The 22,670-nt window shown below is 41.5% G+C and overlaps 2 protein-coding genes across 4 annotated transcripts; both read left to right on the top strand.

The window, feature by feature from the left end:
* The first annotated feature begins 7,407 nt into the window (after nucleotides 1-7,407).
* pdia4 (protein disulfide isomerase family A, member 4) lies at nucleotides 7,408-11,936 on the top strand. Of its 3 annotated transcripts, none has more exons than XM_030769034.1 (10): nucleotides 7,408-7,680; nucleotides 8,101-8,284; nucleotides 8,376-8,581; nucleotides 8,749-8,887; nucleotides 9,508-9,713; nucleotides 9,863-10,021; nucleotides 10,183-10,334; nucleotides 10,437-10,593; nucleotides 10,756-10,989; nucleotides 11,299-11,936. In XM_030769034.1, exons 1-10 carry the CDS (start codon nucleotides 7,602-7,604, stop codon nucleotides 11,712-11,714), a joined length of 1,932 nt encoding a protein of 643 aa, XP_030624894.1. In that variant the 5' UTR covers nucleotides 7,408-7,601; the 3' UTR covers nucleotides 11,715-11,936. The 3 variants fall into 3 exon arrangements, with proteins under 3 accessions (XP_030624894.1, XP_030624892.1, XP_030624893.1); XM_030769032.1 differs by having other exon boundaries at nucleotides 8,095-8,284; XM_030769033.1 differs by having other exon boundaries at nucleotides 7,408-7,692.
* A 1,506-nt stretch (nucleotides 11,937-13,442) lies between these two features.
* ezh2 (enhancer of zeste 2 polycomb repressive complex 2 subunit) lies at nucleotides 13,443-21,752 on the top strand. The gene is made up of 20 exons (XM_030768400.1): nucleotides 13,443-13,478; nucleotides 15,946-16,069; nucleotides 16,233-16,361; nucleotides 16,738-16,857; nucleotides 16,996-17,116; nucleotides 17,292-17,447; nucleotides 17,844-17,928; nucleotides 18,235-18,398; nucleotides 18,527-18,618; nucleotides 18,729-18,966; nucleotides 19,219-19,388; nucleotides 19,515-19,609; nucleotides 19,701-19,741; nucleotides 19,905-20,030; nucleotides 20,307-20,485; nucleotides 20,704-20,799; nucleotides 20,897-20,978; nucleotides 21,108-21,188; nucleotides 21,295-21,379; nucleotides 21,658-21,752. Exons 2-20 carry the CDS (start codon nucleotides 15,953-15,955, stop codon nucleotides 21,716-21,718), a joined length of 2,238 nt encoding a protein of 745 aa, XP_030624260.1. The 5' UTR covers nucleotides 13,443-13,478; nucleotides 15,946-15,952; the 3' UTR covers nucleotides 21,719-21,752.
* Nucleotides 21,753-22,670: the final 918 nt, after the last annotated feature.

The following is a 22,670-nucleotide window of genomic DNA, read 5'->3' as shown; positions in this document are numbered from 1 at the left end:
TTTGACTGCTCTTCCGTCATGGTGCTGTTACATGGCATGGACTATATGGGTAATTCTGTCTCTGGCATGTACTGTTGTCACTGGAGTTTTCGGATCAAGGTAAGCCGCTGTTAAACGTTGCGCAATGCCTGCCGCTAAAGTATGAAAACTGTTGGTGTAACGAATAGAAACGAGAAAAGTGATTTATTGCAACAGGTTCAGCCTGTCGAGGAGTGTAACATGGGCCTACTCAGTGTTCCTCTCTCTGCTCGGCAGCATTTTTCTGACTCATCCAGTTGTGGTATGTGCTGTCGTTAATTTATTAGGTAACCAGATGTGGATGGTGTGTTTGCCTATATGTGTAGGCTAACAATATTTTAACACAAGAGAACAAATCTAAATAACAGCTTGTTAAGCATGTACAATGTTTATTTGTTTGTTTGTTTATTTATTTATTTCTTATGGCACAGATTTCCATCATTGCCTTGGTCTCAGCTCTGCGGATTTGGAGAAAAGATTGTTTTTCTCCCGACACGTACGATGTGGAGGTCATGGGATTGCTAAAACGCAGGATCTCTAATGGAATTTGTTTCTTTGAAAATCACATTTGTCCTCCACATCATCAGTCACAGGGCAGGCATCCGTCCTTTGAAAAGGTAAATCCTACCACATTCCTACAAAGGATGTTTTTTTCCCCCCCGTACAGTTCATTTAAATATATGATTGCTATCTGCTGCAGTGAGATCAACAGTAGTCCTGGGCTAGAAGTCATGTGTGTACAGTTCATTTAAATATATGATTGCTATCTGCTGCAGTGAGATCAACAGTAGTCCTGGACTAGAAGTCATGTGTGTACAGTTCATTTAAATATATGATTGCTATCTGCTGCAGTGAGATCAACAGTAGTCCTGGACTAGAAGTCATGTGTGATTGACAGGTTTTAGCTGCCAGACAGAGAGCCCGTTTCCTGCGTATTGCCCGTCCACCAACTCCAGGAGAACTAAAGGCTGTCAGAAGGCAAATCAAGAGGAGGACACTCATTCAGAGAACCATCAGGTCACTGTTAAAGTCCCGATCCAAGTATTTTTTTTATCTCTTGTTTTTTAATTCCTGATTTAATTGTATGATTATTGTTTTTCCACAGTGAAATGATGTTGTACGTCATCACGCTTTCCTTGCTTCTTTTTGTGACTTGTGGAAAATACTCCAATAATAAATATCATCTAAATCAAGCCATCAGAACTCAGTTTACCAGGTACGGTCAGCCTGTTTTCACACACAGTAAATTCTTTATAAAATAAGTGTAGATATATACATATGTGCATTGAACGTATTGATGTATGTACCTATGGCCTTTTCTTTGGTCTGTACTCAGTTTAATTACGCATCAGGTCGAGAACCTGTTATACCACGTACTTATATACCGCATATGCAGTCTGAAACAATTAACATTGTCAGTCATATTCCGATGGCTGATGTCATTTAGGAACACACAGAAGTCTTATAATGCCACTGGAAACTACGATGAATGGTGGAAGTGGACTGTGACGACGCTTTTAGATGGACTGTACGAGGACAACTCACCTGACAAGAAGGTGTCCTCTGAACATCAAATTCTTATAACTCTCACTTCCTGTTCTTTCCTCTAAATCTCAAAGCTGGTAACGGTCTGAGATAGATACACGTCTCGACATTGAGTACGAAACCTTCACTGATATTCTGTTTGGTACACAGGCCGGTACTGATGCAGCAAAAGGAGCATATGGACTCATCGGAGAGCCAGTTATGAGAAAGATAGAGGCCACGAGCAACTCAGCATGCAGGGTAATCCATTACATGCAAAGAGCAAAGTCACATCACAACCATTAATAGTGAATATGGTATGTTTTTTAATCTTAATATCTGGATATTTGACATAACCAACAAGCATGGAGGATTATTGTCTTAGCAATGAGGTTATAATCACTTTGTCTCTCACAACGTTGTCTTTTCCTCTCCTTTTTTCACTTCTCTCCCTCATTCCCTCCTCCTCTGTTTACATTAACGCGGCGCTAAAATGTTGGTTAACGGGATGGACCGGCCATTTGTCTTTTATCAGGTTCTCAGTTGGTTGAATGGCAGTCTCTCCGACTGTGAACAAATGCATGCCTGTGGTGCTGTGGTGAGCAGTGCAGCTTTGAATGGCCCTGCTGAAGCTGGCTTAGGTCTCTCAGGCTGCCTTCATGTTTGTGGGCAGCTTGGATGCTATGAAGGAAAAGGGACAAGCGTGAGCCTGGGAAAGCTACGGTCAGACTTTTGCGTTGAAAAACACAACAGTCACACCTTTCAACAGCTGAATCTCTAACTGTGTTAAGCTTAATAATACCTGTACAACATCATCATCATCAACATCACAAACAACTGAGTTTTACAACAGTCGGATGTATCTGTTAATTCAAATGAAAAGCATGCTATACGGATTTGCAGCATACCTGAATCTCTCTACAGGTAGACACTCTGATTGCTTTGATTGATACATAGGTCTGAGGCGTTCAGTATTCTTATGGATCTGTGGACTAGAGGCTGGCTGGACAGACGTACCCATGCTGTAATGGTACAGTTTACGTTATACAACCCACCCAGCAACCTATTCACCAGTGTCTCCTTGATGGTGGAGCAGCCATCCTCAGGTGGCCTGCTGCCCTCGGCCTTTGTCGAATCCGCTACGGTTTATTACTGCGCCAGTGCCCTTGATTACGTCATTACAACTGTAGAGGTGAGAGCACTTCACTTACTTTTATCTCTGTGAGGTCACATGGGCTCCATTTCTCAGAAAAAAAACAAACAAACTTGTTTTGGATTCCAGCCCAATCAGAGGGCCAGTTTAAGGTCAGGTCCACTCATAAACCTGGAGCTGCTGCAGTCAGCAACAACCTTTTATGACATGAAATCACTTTCAGACCTTCTTTCCCAAACTCTTCAAATATTACTGTAGAATTTTTATTGAATTTTAGTATGTGCCAGAATCAACAGATTGGAATAATAGAAAAGTATATGATTATGATTATTGTTGTTGTTGTTGTTATTATAAGCAGTAGTAGCATCAGCAGTAGTAGTAGTAGTAAAATTGAATGCTGTGTAAGTACAATAAATCAAACCATATGAATATGTGCTCTGGAAATGTCTGTATTACATATGCTTTAAAGACATGTGCATATCACCCCAACAGCTGCTCTTCTTGGTCCTTACAATGCTTCAGCTAGCCTACCAAATATGTCTCATTAGTCAGAGTGGATGTCATGTGTACTTACGAAACACAAGGAACTGGTTAGAGGTGAGCACATATTTACTTTTAAGCATTAAAAAGCACAATTTTGTTTTTGACTGCTTCCTTTTCTTATAACTGTTTTGACTTCTCATTTTTTTTTCTCTGTAGGCTGCCATAATTGTCACAAGCATTTCATACTATGTCTACAGTGTGTATCAGTGTTTACTGAGAGTGGAGGTTATTGACCAGCTGCAAAAGGAGGAGTTCAGGTCATTTGTTGATTTGGGCCTGATATCCTCTGGGGAGCAGGTAAAGCAGAGAAGCCATATTTGATCACTTTCACCATTATGACAACACTCAGAGAAAGTTTATGTTTAACAGCTGAAAATATCATAAATACCTCATACTGATTGTTTTATAGATAGATGGGTATAGAAAGATAGACAGAGCGTTTTGTCATCCTTGATCCATGAAATACAAAACAGTATTCCGCAAAATGGTCTTGAAATAGTAGGGGAAGCTGAAATAGTAGTAAACAGTCGTCCTGAAATATCTCTTTTGCAGTTACCATCTTCCACTCCATAATTTAATTTAGCTTTTTGTCAAAAAGTAATCCCAGATGGTAAATGAAGGCAAATAAAATATTCTCAATGTCTCATTTCTTTTTCCTCAGCTCAATCAATTCCTCCATGGAATGATCATGTTTCTTCTTGTGATAAAGAGCGCCTTTATTCTCCGACTGAACCGCACAATGGCCACTGCGATCGCAACACTGAGAATGTCCCTCTCCAACTTGCTTGGTTTCATGGTAAGCAGAGATAACAGCAGGCAACCCCAAAAAAAACCATACACAGCATACTGCACTCCATTTAATCAACGGTATTACCTGGGAGCTACAACAGATGGAGCAAACCTGTTTGTGTGTTTTTGCTTTGGGAGTTTTTATTGCGTCTACGTGAAGTATGGAAGCACTTGTTAATGACATTAAAGCAAAGGTCCGATGCTTCTCATCTCTGAGGAGTGGCATAAAACAGTGGTCCATGCTTATCCCTGGTGTCTTCTGAACTTCCTAATGCTTCTGCGAATGGTGAGTTGCACATTACACTGATGTGATTTCTGTGTGTTCCAGGTGGCAGGTATCATTTTCCTGGTGGCCTTCTCCTGCTTAGGAAACCTACTCTTCCATTCCTCATCTTTTCACTTCAGCAGCCTCAAAAGGTCTTTTTATTCAGGCTTCATCCACGGCCTAGGGATTGGCAAGCTGAGTAGGCTTAATGACCTCAGTCTCCAATCTCCTGTGTCCATTGTGCTCTACTGTGCCTCTGTCTTCATCGTGATGTCTGTTGCCTGGACAGGATTGGTACATATATAAATATTGCGGCACTAGCACACTCGTACATCCTCACAACAGACGGGTTTGAATCAAATACAACATACTGAAGTCCTACACGTATGTTCATTTAAGCCCACACATTGTTTTTTCCACTCCTGTAGGTAATTGCAGCCAAGACATCTATTCTGAAGGCAGCTAAACAAATTTCAAGAAGAAAGCATCTTCTGTCTTTCTCAGAGGTACTCACGTATCTCGGCGACAGGGTTTTGGTTTTGACTGGCAAAAAGGAGCAAAGATGGATTGATCACTGCACACACACCAACGTAAGCAGCCAGTGAACTCTGTGGCACCTGTGTAAATATTTACATTTTGGGTACGATGAGATCATAAATGTATGGTGAGTTTTAGCAGATAGCAATTGCCACGCAGACTGTCTCCACGCCTCAAAATATTTCATGGCCACGTTGTCTTGAAATGAAGGTCTATTCTAATTATTGTTTTTTTTTCTTTCAGAGTTTCTATTTGGAAGAGTTTGAAGACCTGGTAGATGAGCTTTTGTTCCGGCTCAGTGCCATTTCAAATTGCCTTCAGCACACTCTTCCCTGTAAAACGCACAGCCCTGATGAGATCCAGAGCTTTTTCCCAGAGTCTCCCTCTGTGCCTGCGTGTAATTTAGACTCTGAAGTAGGGATACCGCACAAATGAATTACAATATTCACGACTTACACGTCAAATGTTATTCCATAGCACGGTCCATGGCAAACCACATTTCGTCTGTGCTCTTTAACATAATTGATAATATTAATAGATTATAATCATGTTTAATGTATGGCATGTTCAAGAGATATTCTAACTTGAAGTGCCAACCAGAAGGAATATAAAATTGCATGTCTCTGCTGATGAACATACAGCATACACAGAGTCAAATCAATCTCTCCTCTTGCTGAATTAAACCCATCTGACTGTTTCTATGTTTTGTAGGATTCACGTATTGGAGGTTATGAAGACTATGAAGTAAACCAGACAAACAACACCGAGGACATGATGTTTAAAAATGATGTGCAATATCATGTGGTTTCATCAGGTGACAATGTGTTTTAAAAAAATTGCAAAATATCACTGCAGATTCATTTTTATCACATAAAAGGATTAACACAAATGATTCAGTCACAACCAGGGTTCGAGTTACGGGAGTGGGGGGTGAGGGTTGGGGGGGTATGACCCCCCCTAATTAAGACTTGGACAGCCCCAAAAGAGGTGAAAACAACAGTTCGGGGGGGCTGGGGGGGTCGAAACATTTATATATTCTATGCTACATAGCCGTGGAGAAAAAGTTGACCCCCTTGATTGTCATTGTATAATTCGCACTCTGGTCACAACAAACACCAAGCACAAACCAAGAGTATGACAAAACGTCATGTACGGAGGTGTAACCTCTTGGCCGGGCACACACAGGGAAGAATGAAGAGGACGTCCAGATGTCATCCTGGATGGACCGAACCTGGAACTGAGCCAAAGATGATGTGTCAGTGGGACCTGTGCTGTGACACACGTTAGCAGGACTGTTCAGTAGATTTAAAGTGGCACGGTTGGAGAGAAATGAAATCTTTGTATAATTTTCGACAGCATTAGCATACGGCTCTTTTTCATGAAGCTGCAGCTAATTCTGGACAAATTCCTGAGTGCAGACTTGATAGTACCCAAAAGCATTACTTCATTAAAGGCAGGAGTACTTCATAACAAATGTACTTACATTTAAGTAAACATTACCAAAACCAGTTGGCAAAATAATAAACAACTTTTTTAATATACAAAATAATAAACAACTCAGCCAATTAAAATGTCTCTGTCTTAACTCCCATCTATGATATTGCTGATCCATGGCTAAATAAACAGTTGCATTTTAAGAAAATATCACTGCAGCAGCTGGAATGAAGTCAACTCTCAGTGTTTACTCACTCTATGAAGAATGGTGTAATTTCCCATCAATGTGTGAACACGTGTTCAGAGGCTGATTCTACTTATAACAAACTTAAAATGAACACAGAACAAAATTAACTAAGTAGAAGATGTGAAATGTAAACTTTGATTTATTACGAACAAACATAAATATGAAGCATTATTTAACAATTAAATTATTTAAAAGCCTTCTGAATTACTCTGACTGGTCTAATTTCAGGTGAGGCAATGGTCAAAGTTTTTGTGACAGTCATTGAATTAATTTGTGACAAATCCTTCCAAATAACTCCAAAGCTGAGAGGAAAGTTATGCAATTTAGGGTTCTGTTACAATATGCCACTACTTTGTTAATGTTAGACAAATAAATTTGGGACTTTGCACTCATTGATCCATGGCTTATTAACTAATCTTTACTACCATCTCAGGAATTACCATTTGGCACCTTTCTCTTTGAGAATATAGGTTGAGGCCTTTGTATTAAATGGTATATGCAATAAATTACATTAATATCGTGTCATAGCTAGGTATTGTTAGTGGTGTAATAAACAAAAACATTAGTAGAAGGGATGTAGTCACTTCTGGACGATCACAGCCGTCTTTGTAATTTTGTTTGTTTGAAACCAGCGAAAATACGAAATCACCAGGTAACTCAACTGAAACCACTTTTTGATCATATGGGTGATAAGGATTTCTGCATTTTCTATGACATCCTTGTAACACAAAACCGTCCAATGGATTTTCATTCTTAATGCCGATTACCCAATTGTGATTTTGAACGTACATGCTCTACGGAATTGAGTGGCGGTGTGTGATTGGGTAAAATCTTGGCCGGGGAACCAATGAGAGCGTGGCAAGTCAGACAAGTTCAAGTTAGGAGTGAGGAGAAGAGCAGGAGAGAAACGCGTTTGTTTCAAAGCGTGCCAATAATCAGACAGAAATTGCATGACTGTTTGCTTGGCAAAGGAAGAAAAACTGTCATCTACAGACTTGAATATATTTATCTCTTTAGCTTCAATGCATGTAGCTGCTATAGCTGGTTGAAGGGATTCACAACAGAAGCACTTGATTGATAAGGGGCAGAAAATGAAGAAGGTTGCACTGATATTGATTGTGCTACTGGGATTAGCACACTTCTTGTCGGTTAGCCGATGTGAAGAAGACGGTAAGGACATCAGTCTGCATTGGAAAGACTGTTAAAGAATAGAATTTTTACTCATGCTACACACCGCAATGGCTAGTTTGTCTTATGCAGCTAACACTTAACATGTACCTGTACCAACTAAAGAGGCCGGGGGCACTGACGTTAACTCTTGCAGTAATGCTTCATCTGGCCATTTAGTTAGACAAGTTGTCGGTATGCATTAGGTACGTCGATTTACTCTACCAGATATAGTTGTCGATTTTATTTATTTATTTGTTTGTTTGTTTTTTCGATTTCGTGTCTTGCTGACTTTATCAAGGCTGCTTCTACGCTAATCCACGTTTTATGGTGTTCTGTATATATTGTAGGGGAAGATTAGCTAGAGAAAAAAATTGTTTAATTGTACCAGCTGTCTTATGGTGTTTCATACCTCAGACTCAGCGGAGGACAAAAGTCAGGAGGATGCAGATGATGATGATGATGATGACGATGACGACGACGACGACGACGATGGTGATAGCACAGAAGTTAAAGAAGAGAACGGAGTGCTTGTTCTTACCGATGCAAACTTTGAAACATTTATAGAGGGCAAGGACACGGTACTCGTGGAATTCTATGCACCATGGTAACCCCACTCTTCCTTTGTCAGTCAAACGTATTTCTCTGTCCACCTCTTTAAAACTTTAAAACTAAACATAACATCTCTGTTCCTGCAGGTGTGGGCACTGCAAGCAGTTTGCCCCCGAGTATGAGAAAATTGCTCAAACACTTAAAGAGAATGATCCAGCTATACCTGTGGCCAAGGTCGATGCGACCAAAGAAAATGCCTTGGGAAGCAGGTTTGAGGTGTCAGGGTATCCCACCATCAAAATCTTGAAGAAGGGAGAGCCTGTGGATTATGAAGGGGATAGAACTCAGCAAGGTAGGAACATTAGAGATACTCATGCCAAGGCACTGAAGAGATACAGACATGCGGTTGTGTATCTAAGTTAAGTCAGTTGAACTTCGGTTGGAATTTGGAATGTTAATGAAGTTTCAATTAACCACTTTTCTGAGACTGGACTTTAATTTTTGACTTGAATTCCACAGCCATCGTGGCACGGGTTAAAGAGGTGGCCCAGCCTGACTGGAAGCCTCCTCCAGAGGCTACATTAGTCCTGACTAAGGACAATTTTGATGAGGTGGTCAATAACGCTGACATCATCCTGGTGGAGTTCTATGCACCCTGGTATGAACTTTAGCTCACATTTTCTGATTCTATTGGGCAATGAATCAAATTAGCAGTCTCTGGCGCTTTCAATAGCAACCTGCTGAAGCAGTAGGATTAGGTGGGCTCTTTCCTTGGGCCATGACTAGAATATAGTTGTTCCTCTCATCTGTTTTGACACTGGTGCTTCATCTTGGGTGACAAGAACATTATGCATAAAATGAGACACAAGACCAAAGCCCTGACTTTTTGATCATTAAATTTCCTTTGGTGCTTCTTGTAAGAAGAGGTGTGACTTTTTATTGGCAGAAGTTCTGTTTTGACTGTTCTTGACCTTTGGCTCTTCATAATCATTGTCTACTAATTTGTTTTAGTCCTCAGTTAAGTCTAATATTTGTGTAGTTAAGGTATTGGCTCTAGCAAACAGCCATCTTGTCATCCATATGATTTCTCTCACCAAGAATGTGGCAAACATTTTGAAAGAGTCACCCTTTTACACAAATGAGTTTAAGTTGTAGTAAAGTTAATTGTCATCATTCATGTTTCACAGACTAATACTAAATCATTTTATTACTGAAACTGGTTCATATTGCATTTGTCTTTGCCTACGAGCTTAAATTCTGTTTACTCTGTCCAATCAGGTGTGGCCACTGTAAACGGCTTGCTCCAGAGTACGAGAAGGCCGCTAAAGAACTCAGCACACGCACTCCACCTATTCCACTGGCGAAGGTTGATGCCACTGCTGAGAATGAACTTGCAAGCAGATTTGATGTGACTGGTTATCCAACACTTAAAATCTTCAGAAAGGGCAAACCATTCGAGTATAATGGACCAAGGGAGAAATTTGGTATGACTCAAAGTATTCTTCATTTTATGAATAGCTAAATAAGTAGAACATCCTCCGCTGAATTGTCGACACACGTAATAGAATTGCCTGCAACCCACCATATGTGACTTTTTTTTAACTTTCTAGAACTTGCTGTATTTCCTGTGTAGGTATCGTTGACTACATGAGTGAGCAGGCAGGGCCCCCATCAAAGCAGGTGCAGACTTTGAAACAAGTCCAGGAATTGATCAAAGATGGAGATGACGCTGTGATAGTGGGAGTTTTCTCCAGTGAACAAGATGCAGCTTATGAAATCTACCAAGAAGCTTGTAAGTAGGGCGGGTACAGCTATTTTCACGTTTCACTGTTTCGCTCTGGCCGTATTCATAGTTAAACGACCCTCAGGGACTACCTCATCTGACTTGCCAAATTTTGACCTCAACAACGACGTTGCACTGGTCCCATCACATTTGTCCTCCTTTGTTTGTAGGTAATACTCTGAGAGACGACTACAGATTCCTTCACACTTTCAGCAGTGACGTGGCCAAATTTCTCAAAGCTTCTCCCGGCCAAGTGATCATGCTCCATCCCGAGAAATTCCGGTCTAAATACGAGCCTGCATCTCAGTCCTTAACGGTTAAAGTAAGTTTCCATACAAAACTACTGTCTCTCAGAAGAGTTTATCCTCTGAATGCCTCTTTGTCTCAAATATGCTCCGGTATTTTTTTTTTGTTGTTGTTGTAGGATTCCACAACTTCCATAGAAATACAAGATTTCTTCAAGAAACATGTGCTTCCATTAGTGGGACACAGAAAACAGAGTAACGATGCAAAGCGATACACGACACGGCCACTGGTGGTGGTGTATTACGGTGTCGACTTCAGTTTTGACTACAGAGTCGGTAAGTGACACACTTTTTTTTTTTTTTTGGTAGTTTTTGAAATGCTAAACGATTCCTAATACTCTCACTTCTTTTAGCGGTTTGCCTAAAACGGAAAACGCGAGGAGATCGTCAATAAACGCACGGTTTTAAATGTCTTCGATGCAATTTGCGTTTTTACAGCCACTCAGTTTTGGAGGAGCAAGGTGTTGGAAGTGGCAAAGGATTTCCCAGAATACACTTTTGCCATTGCTGACGAGGAGGACTACGCTGATGAGCTGAAGAGCCTGGGACTTAGCGAGAGTGGAGAGGAAGTGAACGCCGCAATTCTAGCAGAAGGGGGAAAGAAGTATGCAATGGAGCCTGAAGAGTTTGACTCAGATGTCCTCAGGGAATTTGTTATGGCTTTCAAGAAAGGTGAGGTTTAATCCTAGACACTGAATCATTTGGGGTAAACGGATGCCGTTTCTGTTTTCGTTTTCCATGCATTTATTTGAATAAATTCAATGTTCTGAACCTCTCGAAGTACTGTTAAAATATTCATATCATCGTCACTTTAGGGAGGAGTAATACATACCGAATACAGTATCGTGCCTTTGTGAATATCGTTTGTTTATAAATGTTTCTATATTGATATGAGAGCAATGCTTCACAAATGAAACTTTGCTCGTTACCTTTACATACTTTTGTTTTTCAATGTTTGATAAAATTTGTCCTTATAATCAGGTAAGCTGAAACCCATCGTCAAATCTCAGGCCGTCCCAAAGAACAACAAAGGACCAGTCAAGGTTGTGGTTGGCAAGACCTTTGAAGAAGTCGTCATGGATACAAAGAAGGACGTCCTCATTGAATTCTATGCTCCGTGGTGTGGCCACTGTAAGAAGATGGAACCAGAATATGCAGCACTTGGCAAGAAATATAAAAATGAGAAAAACCTGGTCATCGCCAAAATGGACGCCACTGCAAACGATGTACCTTCTGACAACTATAAAGTAGAGGGTTTCCCTACAATATACTTTGCCCCAAGCAACAATAAGCAGAAGCCCATCAAGTTTGAGGGTAGCAAAAGAGATGTGGAGGGTCTCAGTAAATTTGTGGAGGAACATGCCACAAAATTATCTCAAAAGCGAGATGAACTCTAAGAGATTCTGACAACAATGAACTTTTCCAGGGCCATGCAGTTCCTTTGTAACAAAAGTATTCTTGGATAGCAGATGGACTTCCAGAGCAATGGATGTTTTGATTATGATCCTGTTGTAACCATTGTTTCTGAGATCAAAACATGCACCTTTTTTTGGTTTGATTTCCAAAGTACACACTGTACACTAGATTTCTTTTTCAAAGCCTTTTTAAATAAAAACAATGTGAAAACGATCAGTGAATGGTGGTGTGCGTAAATCGGCAAATCCAGTACTTTTCAGGCTGCAGGATTTTAAGATACCACTAGGTGGTGCTGTAGCACGTGTCACTAGAATATAAAGTACTTTTCTGGATCTGTAAGGTAAACAAGCACACAAAAATGAAAATGTTTTGCAATGTACAGCACAGTTAACTGAAATACTGAGACACACCATATAACCAATATGTTTATTGATGAAATTCCGACCTACAGGTACAGGATATTGAGAACTGCTGCAGTACGTATGCGTCTCCCAGTATTTACGGAATTTCCAGTGTTTACAAATGATTTTGTAAATGTGCGATGAAAACTGCTTTTCGTGAAAATGTGTCCCAGGACAATATTTTGAGCTTGTCCTGTGCTCCCATAAAGAAATTTATGTAGAAAGTACAGGAACAGTTTTCCTTTACCGCATCATTTCAAGATTTTACAGGTACGTGCGACACCTAAAATTACCATTGCTTATGATGCGACTGGATTGTTTATTAGATGTTCCGCACGTCAAACGGGATTACAGGCTCTCACTGCTCTGGTTTGAGCAATGCATGGATTTTGTATGCTGATGTCATTGCTCTACTTAAGTGACTGCATCTCTGAAGTGGGTGGGACTTAATAAACCGACTGACCCCAGCAGAAACAGTCCACAGGAAACAGCACACACTAGACCAAAAAAAGACCAGACACTATGGCTCTGACGAAACAGTCAAACGAAAACAACAATAAAAATATAACCAGTTGTGCTTAAAAATCAATGCGCAGCATTCGCCATTATGTTTTATTTCAAACTGATATCAGTGTCATCAAATATCAATTTAGAAGGATATCGGCACAACATCGGTGGAGCTGCATCGCTTTCTTTAGTGACATTACTTACATTTTGCAAACTGTAACTGAACGCACATAGGCGTGTGGAACATCGATGATTCAGTTATTCAGAATTCCGTTTGTTGAAAACCAAGAACAAAGAGAACTTCTCCACATGTCCCCCAGCCGAGGGCCCCCACTATATACCTGATTCTGATTGGACAAATTACAGATATGATCCGGCCTGTTATATCTCGTGGTATTGAGGAGCTTGAATATTGGTTGATATGATTGGTTCATATGTTTGGCGCTCCTAGATTCTGCAGTACCCGAAGTGGGCGGCGAATTCTGAGTGAAAGAGGCAGAGAGAGCGGGTTTGAATAGTAACTGAAACGGAAATATTGAAATTGAGAGCACATATTGAACACAGTTCTCATTCAGTCATTTTATTTCATAGGACGAATCTCGAAGACATCAAATAAAATTAATACTTAGTGACACGGAGAAAAAAAGAATCGCTTGGCTTTGTGTATCGAGTCGAGCTCGCCGGTACTGGTAATCGCGGACGCGCCGAGGTGAAACGGCCCCCTACTGCAAGCTGGGTTGGCTAGCACACTATACCATCTACTAATTTTGAACGGAGAGGGTGCCACTGACAGTCTTCAAGCCCCTACATTGAATGAAGACAGGAATCCTTCTGCAGGTAAGAGAGCCGAGGGGAGAGACCGCTGAAACACCCAGAGATAAGCATTACTTTAGTCTTTGATCGCTGGTTTAGGGATAGCTAACAAGTTAGCAACTTCAAAGTCAAACACCGGCAAAATAACACTTAGCTGGAAAACTGAAGTTGACCTAACTTATCTGCCTAGATCCACGAAGTCAAACTAGAATAGCTTGCAACAAAGGCAAATATAAGCTACTCAAAGATTCTATGTCAACACAAATTGGAATCGGCATGCATTGCCAACTGTACGTATTTAAACTATACAAGATAGCTCGCTCTTAGTTCTTGATCATTGTGTCTCAGTAAACTTCAGTGTTCAGGAAGTTAAAGATCACGAGCTGACCTTTCCGCTAATTAAATTTGATCATTGTCTTCTGTTGTTATTCTGAGTTTCGATATTTTCTGCGGACGAAAAGTAATCAATTTGTAACTCGTCTCGCTGAATAAATCTGCTGTTTGTAATAACGAGATGGACGCGGCTCCTGTCTAATGAGATTGGAGTTCTGTCTCGGAACGTCATTTTGGTTATCGTTAAACTCCGTGATGTTTTCGCGGATCTTTCGCTAGTTCCCTCCTCGTTGTATTTTCGCTGTAAGCGCCTACGACCTTAGTTAACCCATTCTTCCCCTGCATGCTATAAGTCAGACATACAGCACAGAGACAGTAAACAGCCACAGAACATCTAGTTACTTGTTTGTCGTTTTCATTTAGTGAATGATTGGAAAGAGAGACGTTTACGTGTAAAATCTCCAGATATGTTTGTGCTCGTTGGTATAGTGTAACCGACTTTGCACTTATCCGGTGAACACGAAATATCTGCCATCGTCGCGAGGTACTGTTGAACAAACTGTAACTCCGGTTTTGTTGAGTATGGGGTTATCATAAAGTTTTGTAATTTAACAAGTTGCAACTATTTGTCCAGCTATCACATCGAAAGTTTCCTATGTATATTATGTTGTATTTCCTGAGTTACTGCGATATGGTTAAGCCAAAGGACTGACCGTTGAAGTCTAGCCAGGCGCTGCTTGTCAACATGCGCAAGGACTTACCAGTAGGGGCGCAATTCTCACTGTGTACAATAAAATAGCAACACTATTTCAGTTATTCCATCGCTTTTATTCACATGCTACTTCCTCCTTTGCCATAAACACACTCCCATGTGAATACTTTGCGATTTTCTTAGCTAGCTAATGAAAGGGTTCACCGTATATTATTAATAAGTGTCTGAGCGGGGCATCTCATTATGATGTTCTGGCTGTAAGTCATGGAGATGTCAAGTTTCAGTGACTTTTGCAGATACATATCATTTTCCAAGTGTGATATCCAAAGAAGAGAATAGTTTACCCTCTTCATTAGTTATCCTAGCCGCTCACTTTGATGTGTGGCTCTGACTTAAGTTGTGGAAAGAGGAAGGTCACCTGTCACAAGGACTGAATGCACTCGTCCCTCTGGAACTTGTTTTTATTTTGTTGATTTGTTATCATTCCATGACCCCACCCCCCCTACACACACACACACGCACACGCATGCTTTCCTGTAAAGCATGTGATGTTCACTTAGACTGATAAATGGCAAACTCACACCTACAGGGGACTTGCCCACATTACATTGCTCCCACCATTCACCAAACCAGGGAGAAATAGCCTGATTAAATTGGTGTATTCATTAGTGGATAAAGTAGGAGGAGGTACAGGTTGTAAGTGGTCTGTCAGTACACCCAGTGCTACGGTTCATTTTCGTGTGGAGGTAGATTTGCTGTTTATTACATCATCCCAGCTTCTACGGAGAATAAATATGTGCGGTACACAGAATCTTATCATTTGTTCTTTGAATAAACACCGATGTAGAACACAAGCCACCCAAAATCCGTTCACTTTTTTTTGCTTTTGCTCATGTAGAGTGATGGATGGTGAAAACAAACATGTAGGAGCCGGTTTCCTTGGCTCTCACTCATAGTCTGTAGCATGTGTTTTTACTTATGGCTTACGGCTGGTTTAGGAGCAGTAAAAGCTTTGAGTTAAGCTACCCAGTCGAAACCCAGCGTGTGTGTGTGTGTGTGTGTGGAGAGCTCATAGTTGTGTCCCGGTGGCCCGTGTTCCGAGGGAGTTTCAGTGAGTTCACTCAGCACTGTCACTCTGTCAGTGTCTAGCGCCTCTCTTGCTCATCAGGATGCTTGTGCTTGCCAAATCTGAGGCTGGCAATCTGTTCAATATTCATTCCAGGAATAGGCTGTGTCTGTATTTTTACACCGGCACTATGTAGGCATCAATCACACTGACAGTGCATGCTATTCGTGCTCTACAACATATTGACAAACTGAATGACAGCAGAGAGTATGATCTAGTTTTGTACATGTGAAATTTTAGTAGCGCAAAGAACAAATGGTTGTCGGTCAGCTTGCACCTGGCTGTACGGTTTCAGGTCTAAAACGGCGCTGTTCCTGCAGGGAAACCATGGGCTTGACTGGGAAGAAATCGGAAAAGGGCCCGGTGTGTTGGAGAAGGCGCGTAAAATCAGTGTACATGCGGCTCCGTCAGCTGAAGCGCTTCCGCAGAGCTGATGAAGTCAAGGTAAGGACATGGAAACCAGACCGTCCAATTAGTTTACATTAGTGTGTCCCGAGGCTGGCTGCCTGTACATCCGTCTGTTATGCGTGCAAGTGAACTGGATCTCTCTCTCCTCTTTTTTTTTTTTTCTTTTCTTTTTCTTGTTTTTTTCCATCCTGGGGTGTAGAGCATGTTCAATTCCAATAGACAGAAGATTCTGGAGCGCACCGACATCCTGAATCAAGAGTGGAAGTTGCGTCGGATACAGCCTGTACACATCATGACGTCTGTAAGCTCCTTACGTGGGACCAGGGAGGTCAGTGTTTACTGTGTCTTACTCAGGATCTTTTTAAATGTAACTTACTATAAATGCCCTTCATTCCCCTTTATAGCCATTAACTAATTTGTTTTTTCAGGAAATGACTTAATTTGACCACTGTAATATTTTGATCAGTTTTTTTCTTAGGGCGATTTGCTTACTTCTCTCCCACATACATACTTCTGACTGTGCATTTTTACATTCCACTTACTGCCTAATCCCATATAACATAGTCTTTTTTACGCTTGACGGATTCTTTTTCTGAATAGAAAAAAACCTGAGACACCCGAAACACACAATGTGTTAAAGCAGAAGTATTGAACAGTTGGTTGAGTTCCCTCTCTCTCTCTCTCTCCCCCTCTCTCTCTCTCAGTGTACCGTTGACAGTGGTTTCACAGAGTTCCCTAAACAAGTCATTCCTCTCAAAACACTGAATGCAGTGGCCTCTGTGCCCGTCATGTACTCCTGGTCTCCACTCCAGCAAAACTTTATGGTAATGTGTAGTGTCCTATCTCACCTCACACAGGAAACTAAGCAGGGGCAACAGCATTTTCTGTAATTACACGAGGCAACATTTGTATTATAATGCAAACATTTTAATATTCATATTTATTTTTCTCCTCTGTTGTAGGTTGAGGATGAGACGGTTCTGCACAACATCCCCTACATGGGTGATGAAATCCTTGACCAGGATGGTACCTTTATTGAAGAGCTGATTAAAAACTATGACGGCAAAGTGCATGGAGACAGAGGTAAATGCACGGGGTTTCTGTCTGACACTCTGTACCCCTTTTTATGCTGTTAGTCTCCTGTTATTAAATCTTTCTGAACAAAATAACCAGAATGAAAAATTTGTCTTTGAAATATTCCTTTTTTTTTTTTTTGGTATCATGTACTAACGTACGTTTTGTATTTTCCTGTGTGCAGAGTGTGGCTTCATAAACGATGAAATCTTTGTGGAGTTGGTGAAAGCACTTAATCAGTACAGTGACAATGAGGAGGAAGATGAAGAGGAAGACCAGCAGGATTATAAACTGGACAAGATGGATCTCTGTGATGGTAAAGAAGATTCTGAGGACCCACGAAAGGACCAGCTTCTCAATTCAGACGGTAAGATCCTGTAACCACCCAGCCCTGGGTAAGCATGACCATAACATAAAAGCATCTTTAAGATTTTAGAGAGCGAAACATTCTTCATTTCTTCTTAATGAAATTTTCTGCTTAAAACTGTATCTAGTTCTTTGTCAGATTGTATTTCAGTCATTCGGCCTCAGACAAACTTTTGTAATAGTACTGTCTTAGCAGTTTGCTTTTAGAAGCATATTTTCTCAGTTTTATACAGTTTTACACAGTTACACACAAAGGTTTATTGTCCTGTCAGAAAAAGGCTAACCTGGACCGATCAGCCTTTTCTTGAGATTTGTCCCTAAGTTACAGTATGGTCATTTTTGTTTCCCACAGGTAGAGCCAATGACTGCTCTAAGAAGTTTCCCTCTGACAAGATATTTGAGGCCATCTCCTCCATGTTTCCAGATAAGGGCTCACCAGAGGAGCTGAAAGAGAAGTGAGTTCACATTATGTCCTGTGTGTGAGATTCCCCATCACTGCTAAATTGTATCACATTGAAGTTCCGTTTTTAATTGAAAAATTTTACATCAGCTAAACATTCTACAGAGAAGAAATAAAAGTTGTACAGGAGGAAGCTGTGAACCTGACTGCAGCAGTTCCAGTTCTGTTCTAGAACCAGAACGTTCGAATGGCTGCTGCCTGAGTTGGAGCTAGTGGAGGATGGTGATGTTTTTTTTTTGTAGAGGCTCGTGGGTTGCTCCAGGGTCACATGAGAATCCTGAGTGTCTTTATTTGTCTCTAGGTATAAAGAGCTGACAGAGCAGCAGCTGCCTGGAGCTCTTCCCCCTGAGTGCACCCCTAACATAGACGGACCAAACGCCAAGTCAGTGCAGAGGGAACAGAGCCTACACTCCTTCCACACTCTCTTCTGTAGACGCTGCTTCAAATACGACTGCTTCCTTCACCGTGAGTATCAACCACATCCTGTGTCTCACGGCAACTGGCAGAGAGCCTCCGCAGATCAATCGGAAAACCATCGGAGCATCCCTTGAATTCACGATTTTAACTTTTTTTTCTTCTTCTCGTAACTGCAGCTTTCCACGCAACCCCAAACACCTACAAGAGGAAGAATATGGAGAACCTCGTGGACAGCAAACCATGTGGCATTGATTGCTACATGTATTTAGTTCAGGTAAAGAGTCATTCTCTCTCTCTCTCTCTCTGCCGTCAGTTAAGTCTAACGCGATATAAAAAAATGAACTGTGTGATATCGAGCGCTGTCTGTCTGGTCTTTAGGATGGCATGGTGAGGGAGTACCCCGCCGGCGTGGTGGCGGAACGGGCCAAGACGCCGTCCAAGCGTTCGGTGGGGCGACGCAGGGGCAGGCTTCCCAACAGCAGCAGCAGGCCCAGCACCCCTACCGTCAGCAACGAGACCAAGGACACGGACAGCGACCGCGAGGGAGGGACCGACGGCGCCGACTGCAACGACAAGGACGATGACGACAAGAAGGATGAAACCACCAGCTCCTCAGGTAAAGAGAGAGAGAGACCCTCATCTGTCCGCTCACAAAGGCAATCTTTTATTTTTTTCTTAATTCAAAGCCTTAACGCCATTCGGTCGCTCCTGCGTGAGGGATAAGAGGTTCATGGCTCCGATACATTTCGGATATCTCGTATTTCGAGAGCACACGTCGAAAGACACCTTAACGGTGCGCTTTTTCTTTGCCAGACTGAGATGTTTGGATTTGGTTGATTTATTGGTGTTGTTTGTGCTGCGTGATTAGAGGCGAATTCGCGCTGTCAGACTCCAGTGAAGCTGAAAGCCAGCAGCGAGGCTCCGGAGAACGTGGACTGGAGCGGAGCTGAGGCCTCTCTCTTCAGAGTCCTCATAGGCACCTACTACGACAACTTCTGTGCCATCGCACGACTCATAGGCACCAAAACCTGCAGACAGGTACGGACCGCCGTCTGTCTGTCTGTCTGTCTGTCCTAGACTTTTCATTGCACCGCCCAGAAAAGATTTTGGTACAAGCGGTTACGTGTCCTGTGTTAATTGGGTTCTACTGATTCTGGTGTGTAGGTGTATGAATTCAGGGTAAAAGAATCCAGCATAATCGCACGTGCTCCTGCAGAAGATGAAGACACTCCTCCACGAAAGAAGAAAAGAAAACACAGGTGTGTGATAGGATAGTGTTTTCGTCCGTTCCTCACTACCAGTTGAGCTTTTGATGGTGACCTGACTTGCTTTTTTGTTATACTCTCGTAGATTGTGGGCTACCCACTGCCGCAAAATCCAGCTGAAAAAAGGTTAGAGCTTCATTTGTTTTTTTCAAAAGGCCATAAAGGTGTTGTGTTTTACAAGACTTCTGAAGTTATATAAAGTTAAAAAGAAAAAGAAAGAGGCATCTCAAGTCTTAACCGAAGTGACGGTGCTGACTGACGTCTTTTTTTGGGCTTTTTCTTTTGGCAGATGGCTCATCCAACCACGTGTATAACTATCAGCCGTGCGATCACCCACGGCAACCCTGCGACAGCTCCTGTCCCTGCGTCACCGCACAGAACTTCTGTGAGAAATTTTGCCAGTGCAGCTCTGAGTGTAAGTACAAAGCAGACCACACGCTGCTCTAGAAAGGCTTTCACGCCCTGCACTGAGGCTGCAGTTAACATCACAGCATTTCCACGTTCAGTCACTTCGTTCTTCAGACACACACAGTTTCAGTGTCCAATGCCTGCCAGCTCCGTCATCACATTATGTTATTTAAGAGGTGGGGCCTTCCTGCCTGCTGTGTGTGACGCCCACAGTGCAGCACACACAGCGCATTAAAGATCTATGTGGATTCAGAGTGGGGTTTTCACTGCCGTCCGCCTGCAGGTCAGAACCGTTTCCCTGGATGTCGCTGTAAGGCCCAGTGTAACACTAAGCAGTGTCCCTGTTACCTGGCCGTGCGTGAATGTGACCCTGACCTGTGCCTCACCTGTGGGGCGGCCGAGCACTGGGACAGCAAAAATGTCTCCTGCAAGAACTGCAGCATCCAGAGAGGGGCTAAAAAGGTGAGACTCTCCCGTCGCACCAGCACAATGATCCCCTAATCCTCTCTAAAAAGACAGGAATTCAGAGTGTTTCTCTCCATTCCCTTTACTGGATATGCTTATTCCATGGTCACTCTGAGAACACGTATTTGGCCCTTTGATTTACGACTCTAAACTGCTGGTAATCGATCCTGCTTTTGCTTATTTGTTAATCTATATTTATTTTGGCCTTTCTGCAGCACTTGCTGTTGGCTCCCTCTGATGTGGCTGGATGGGGCATCTTTATTAAAGAGCCTGTGCAGAAGAATGAATTCATCTCTGAATATTGTGGAGAGGTAAGAGGCTGTCTTTACTTACAGAGCATTCACGGGATGGGTCGGGTTTTGTATCCCTAGTCTGACAATTTCTTTTTTTTTTCTTTTAACCTTGCAGATAATCTCACAGGATGAGGCTGACCGCAGAGGCAAGGTGTACGACAAATACATGTGCAGCTTCCTGTTCAACCTGAACAATGGTATCCTCTCTCTCTTCTTGCTTTTTTTTTTCTCTCCCACACGTGGTCATTCTAGTAAAACACTTCAGAGATTACGTTATTTCTATGCTCTGTCTGATGTGTACTCATCACCTCTCTCCCCCCAAACAGATTTTGTTGTTGATGCAACAAGGAAAGGCAACAAGATTAGGTTTGCCAACCATTCCGTGAACCCGAATTGCTATGCAAAGGGTATGGAATCTGACTTTCCTCTTCACTATAATTAATCACATGAATGATTCTTGGAGGCTGTCTTGTGGCGGTTTCGGTTACCACTCTCTCTCTGTTTCTTTGACAGTCATGATGGTGAATGGGGACCATAGAATAGGCATTTTTGCTAAGAGAGCCATACAAACCGGTGAGGAACTTTTCTTCGACTACAGGTAAGTCTTTCAGTCGTCTTCTTCGTGTAAACATCTCTTCCAACAGTCTTATCAGCGTTTCTGAAAACCTTTACACTTTGAGATTGTAGGGGTTGTAGTTGTCAGTACCTTTAAGTCTTTACCTGATGTATTTAAGATTACAATTATATATATATATATATATATATATATATATATATATATATTTGGAGAGCAACAGTGCTCTTATCTGTTACAGATGTTTTTCCCTCATTGATTCAGGGGGTGAATGTCTATATCATGTGACTTTTGCTTTACAGATACAGTCAAGCCGATGCCCTCAAGTATGTAGGCATTGAACGAGAAATGGAAATTCCTTGAAGCCATCTACCTCCTCTTCAACAAATGCCTTACAGTTTCAGGAATTTTCACACCACATGCATTTCCAATACGTTTTAGATACTGGGTTTTATAGGACATGGGGTCTCCTTGAATTGTTTGTAACAGTGATTTTTAAATTTTGAACCTTTTTTTGTCTAATTTTGTTTTGTTTCGTTTTGTTTTTTAAAAAACTCTACCAACAGGCTTACTCTGGGATACACTATTCCACAATAACTTGAACATTCACTCTTGTGTTTACAGGTTAAGGGTTAAAAAATATCCATTTTTTGATTTTTTTTTTTTTTTTCATGGGCCATCATGTATTCTGGACCGTTGTAGAGATACTTTAAGTAATTTTGACAATTCCTTTTTATCTTTTTGGACCAAATTCACAGGACAAACAGACTGCAGAGATTAAAACTTAAAGGACACGTGTTTTTAACAACACAGTTCTTAACTTTTGATGATGTTCTGTTCCATATAAAAAAAAAAAGAAAAAGAAAAAAAGAAACCAAAGTTCCATTCTTTGCTTGCATGTCATCTCACATACCGTATGTTTCGCAGAGTGCCAGCGCACAAGATTGCTGTAAAACCGAACTGATGGAGGCTAGACTCAGTATCTACTTTGCGGTGCCTTGACTTGTGAATAGAACACTGAATAGTTTATTGGATTAGATATCCTAAAATGTTTCTAAGTGTAATCTTAAAATTTGTTGTATGCATGAACAAAGGTTTCAAAATGGAGTAGAAATCAGGGAACTCTTCATTTTTAAATATTTTTCATGGTTTTTGGTGGTTTTTTTTTTGTTTTTTTTTTTCTTTCTCTCTCCAATTGACTCTCTACCGACCATAGCAGCTGATGGACAGACCTGATGTACTGTAAGTAGGAAAGTCAGACTGGGCGACCAAGTTCTTCTCACGACTTCGATCACAATCACTCGTATTTGTAAAA

This window comes from Chanos chanos, chromosome 3, assembly GCF_902362185.1.
Source record: "Chanos chanos chromosome 3, fChaCha1.1, whole genome shotgun sequence".
NCBI classification, from domain to species: Eukaryota; Metazoa; Chordata; class Actinopteri; order Gonorynchiformes; family Chanidae; genus Chanos; species Chanos chanos.
Note: the sequence above shows the minus strand (reverse complement) of the source record. Positions and strands in the feature narration are given on the sequence as shown.

What these genes read in the sequence shown, in the direction of transcription:
- pdia4 (XM_030769033.1), top strand. Translation starts at nt 7,602, where the DNA reads ATGAAGAAGGTTGCACTGATATTGATTGTGCTACTGGGATTAGCACAC. An exon ending in AGGGGATAGAACTCAGCAAG is followed by an intron (nt 8,582 to 8,748) that starts GTAGGAACATTA and finishes TGAATTCCACAG; the next exon opens with CCATCGTGGCACGGGTTAAA. An exon ending in TGTTATGGCTTTCAAGAAAG is followed by an intron (nt 10,990 to 11,298) that starts GTGAGGTTTAAT and finishes CCTTATAATCAG; the next exon opens with GTAAGCTGAAACCCATCGTC.
- ezh2 (XM_030768400.1), top strand. Translation starts at nt 15,953, where the DNA reads ATGGGCTTGACTGGGAAGAAATCGGAAAAGGGCCCGGTGTGTTGGAGA. An exon ending in GCAGAGCTGATGAAGTCAAG is followed by an intron (nt 16,070 to 16,232) that starts GTAAGGACATGG and finishes CCTGGGGTGTAG; the next exon opens with AGCATGTTCAATTCCAATAG. An exon ending in CCTGTTCAACCTGAACAATG is followed by an intron (nt 20,979 to 21,107) that starts GTATCCTCTCTC and finishes CCCCCCAAACAG; the next exon opens with ATTTTGTTGTTGATGCAACA.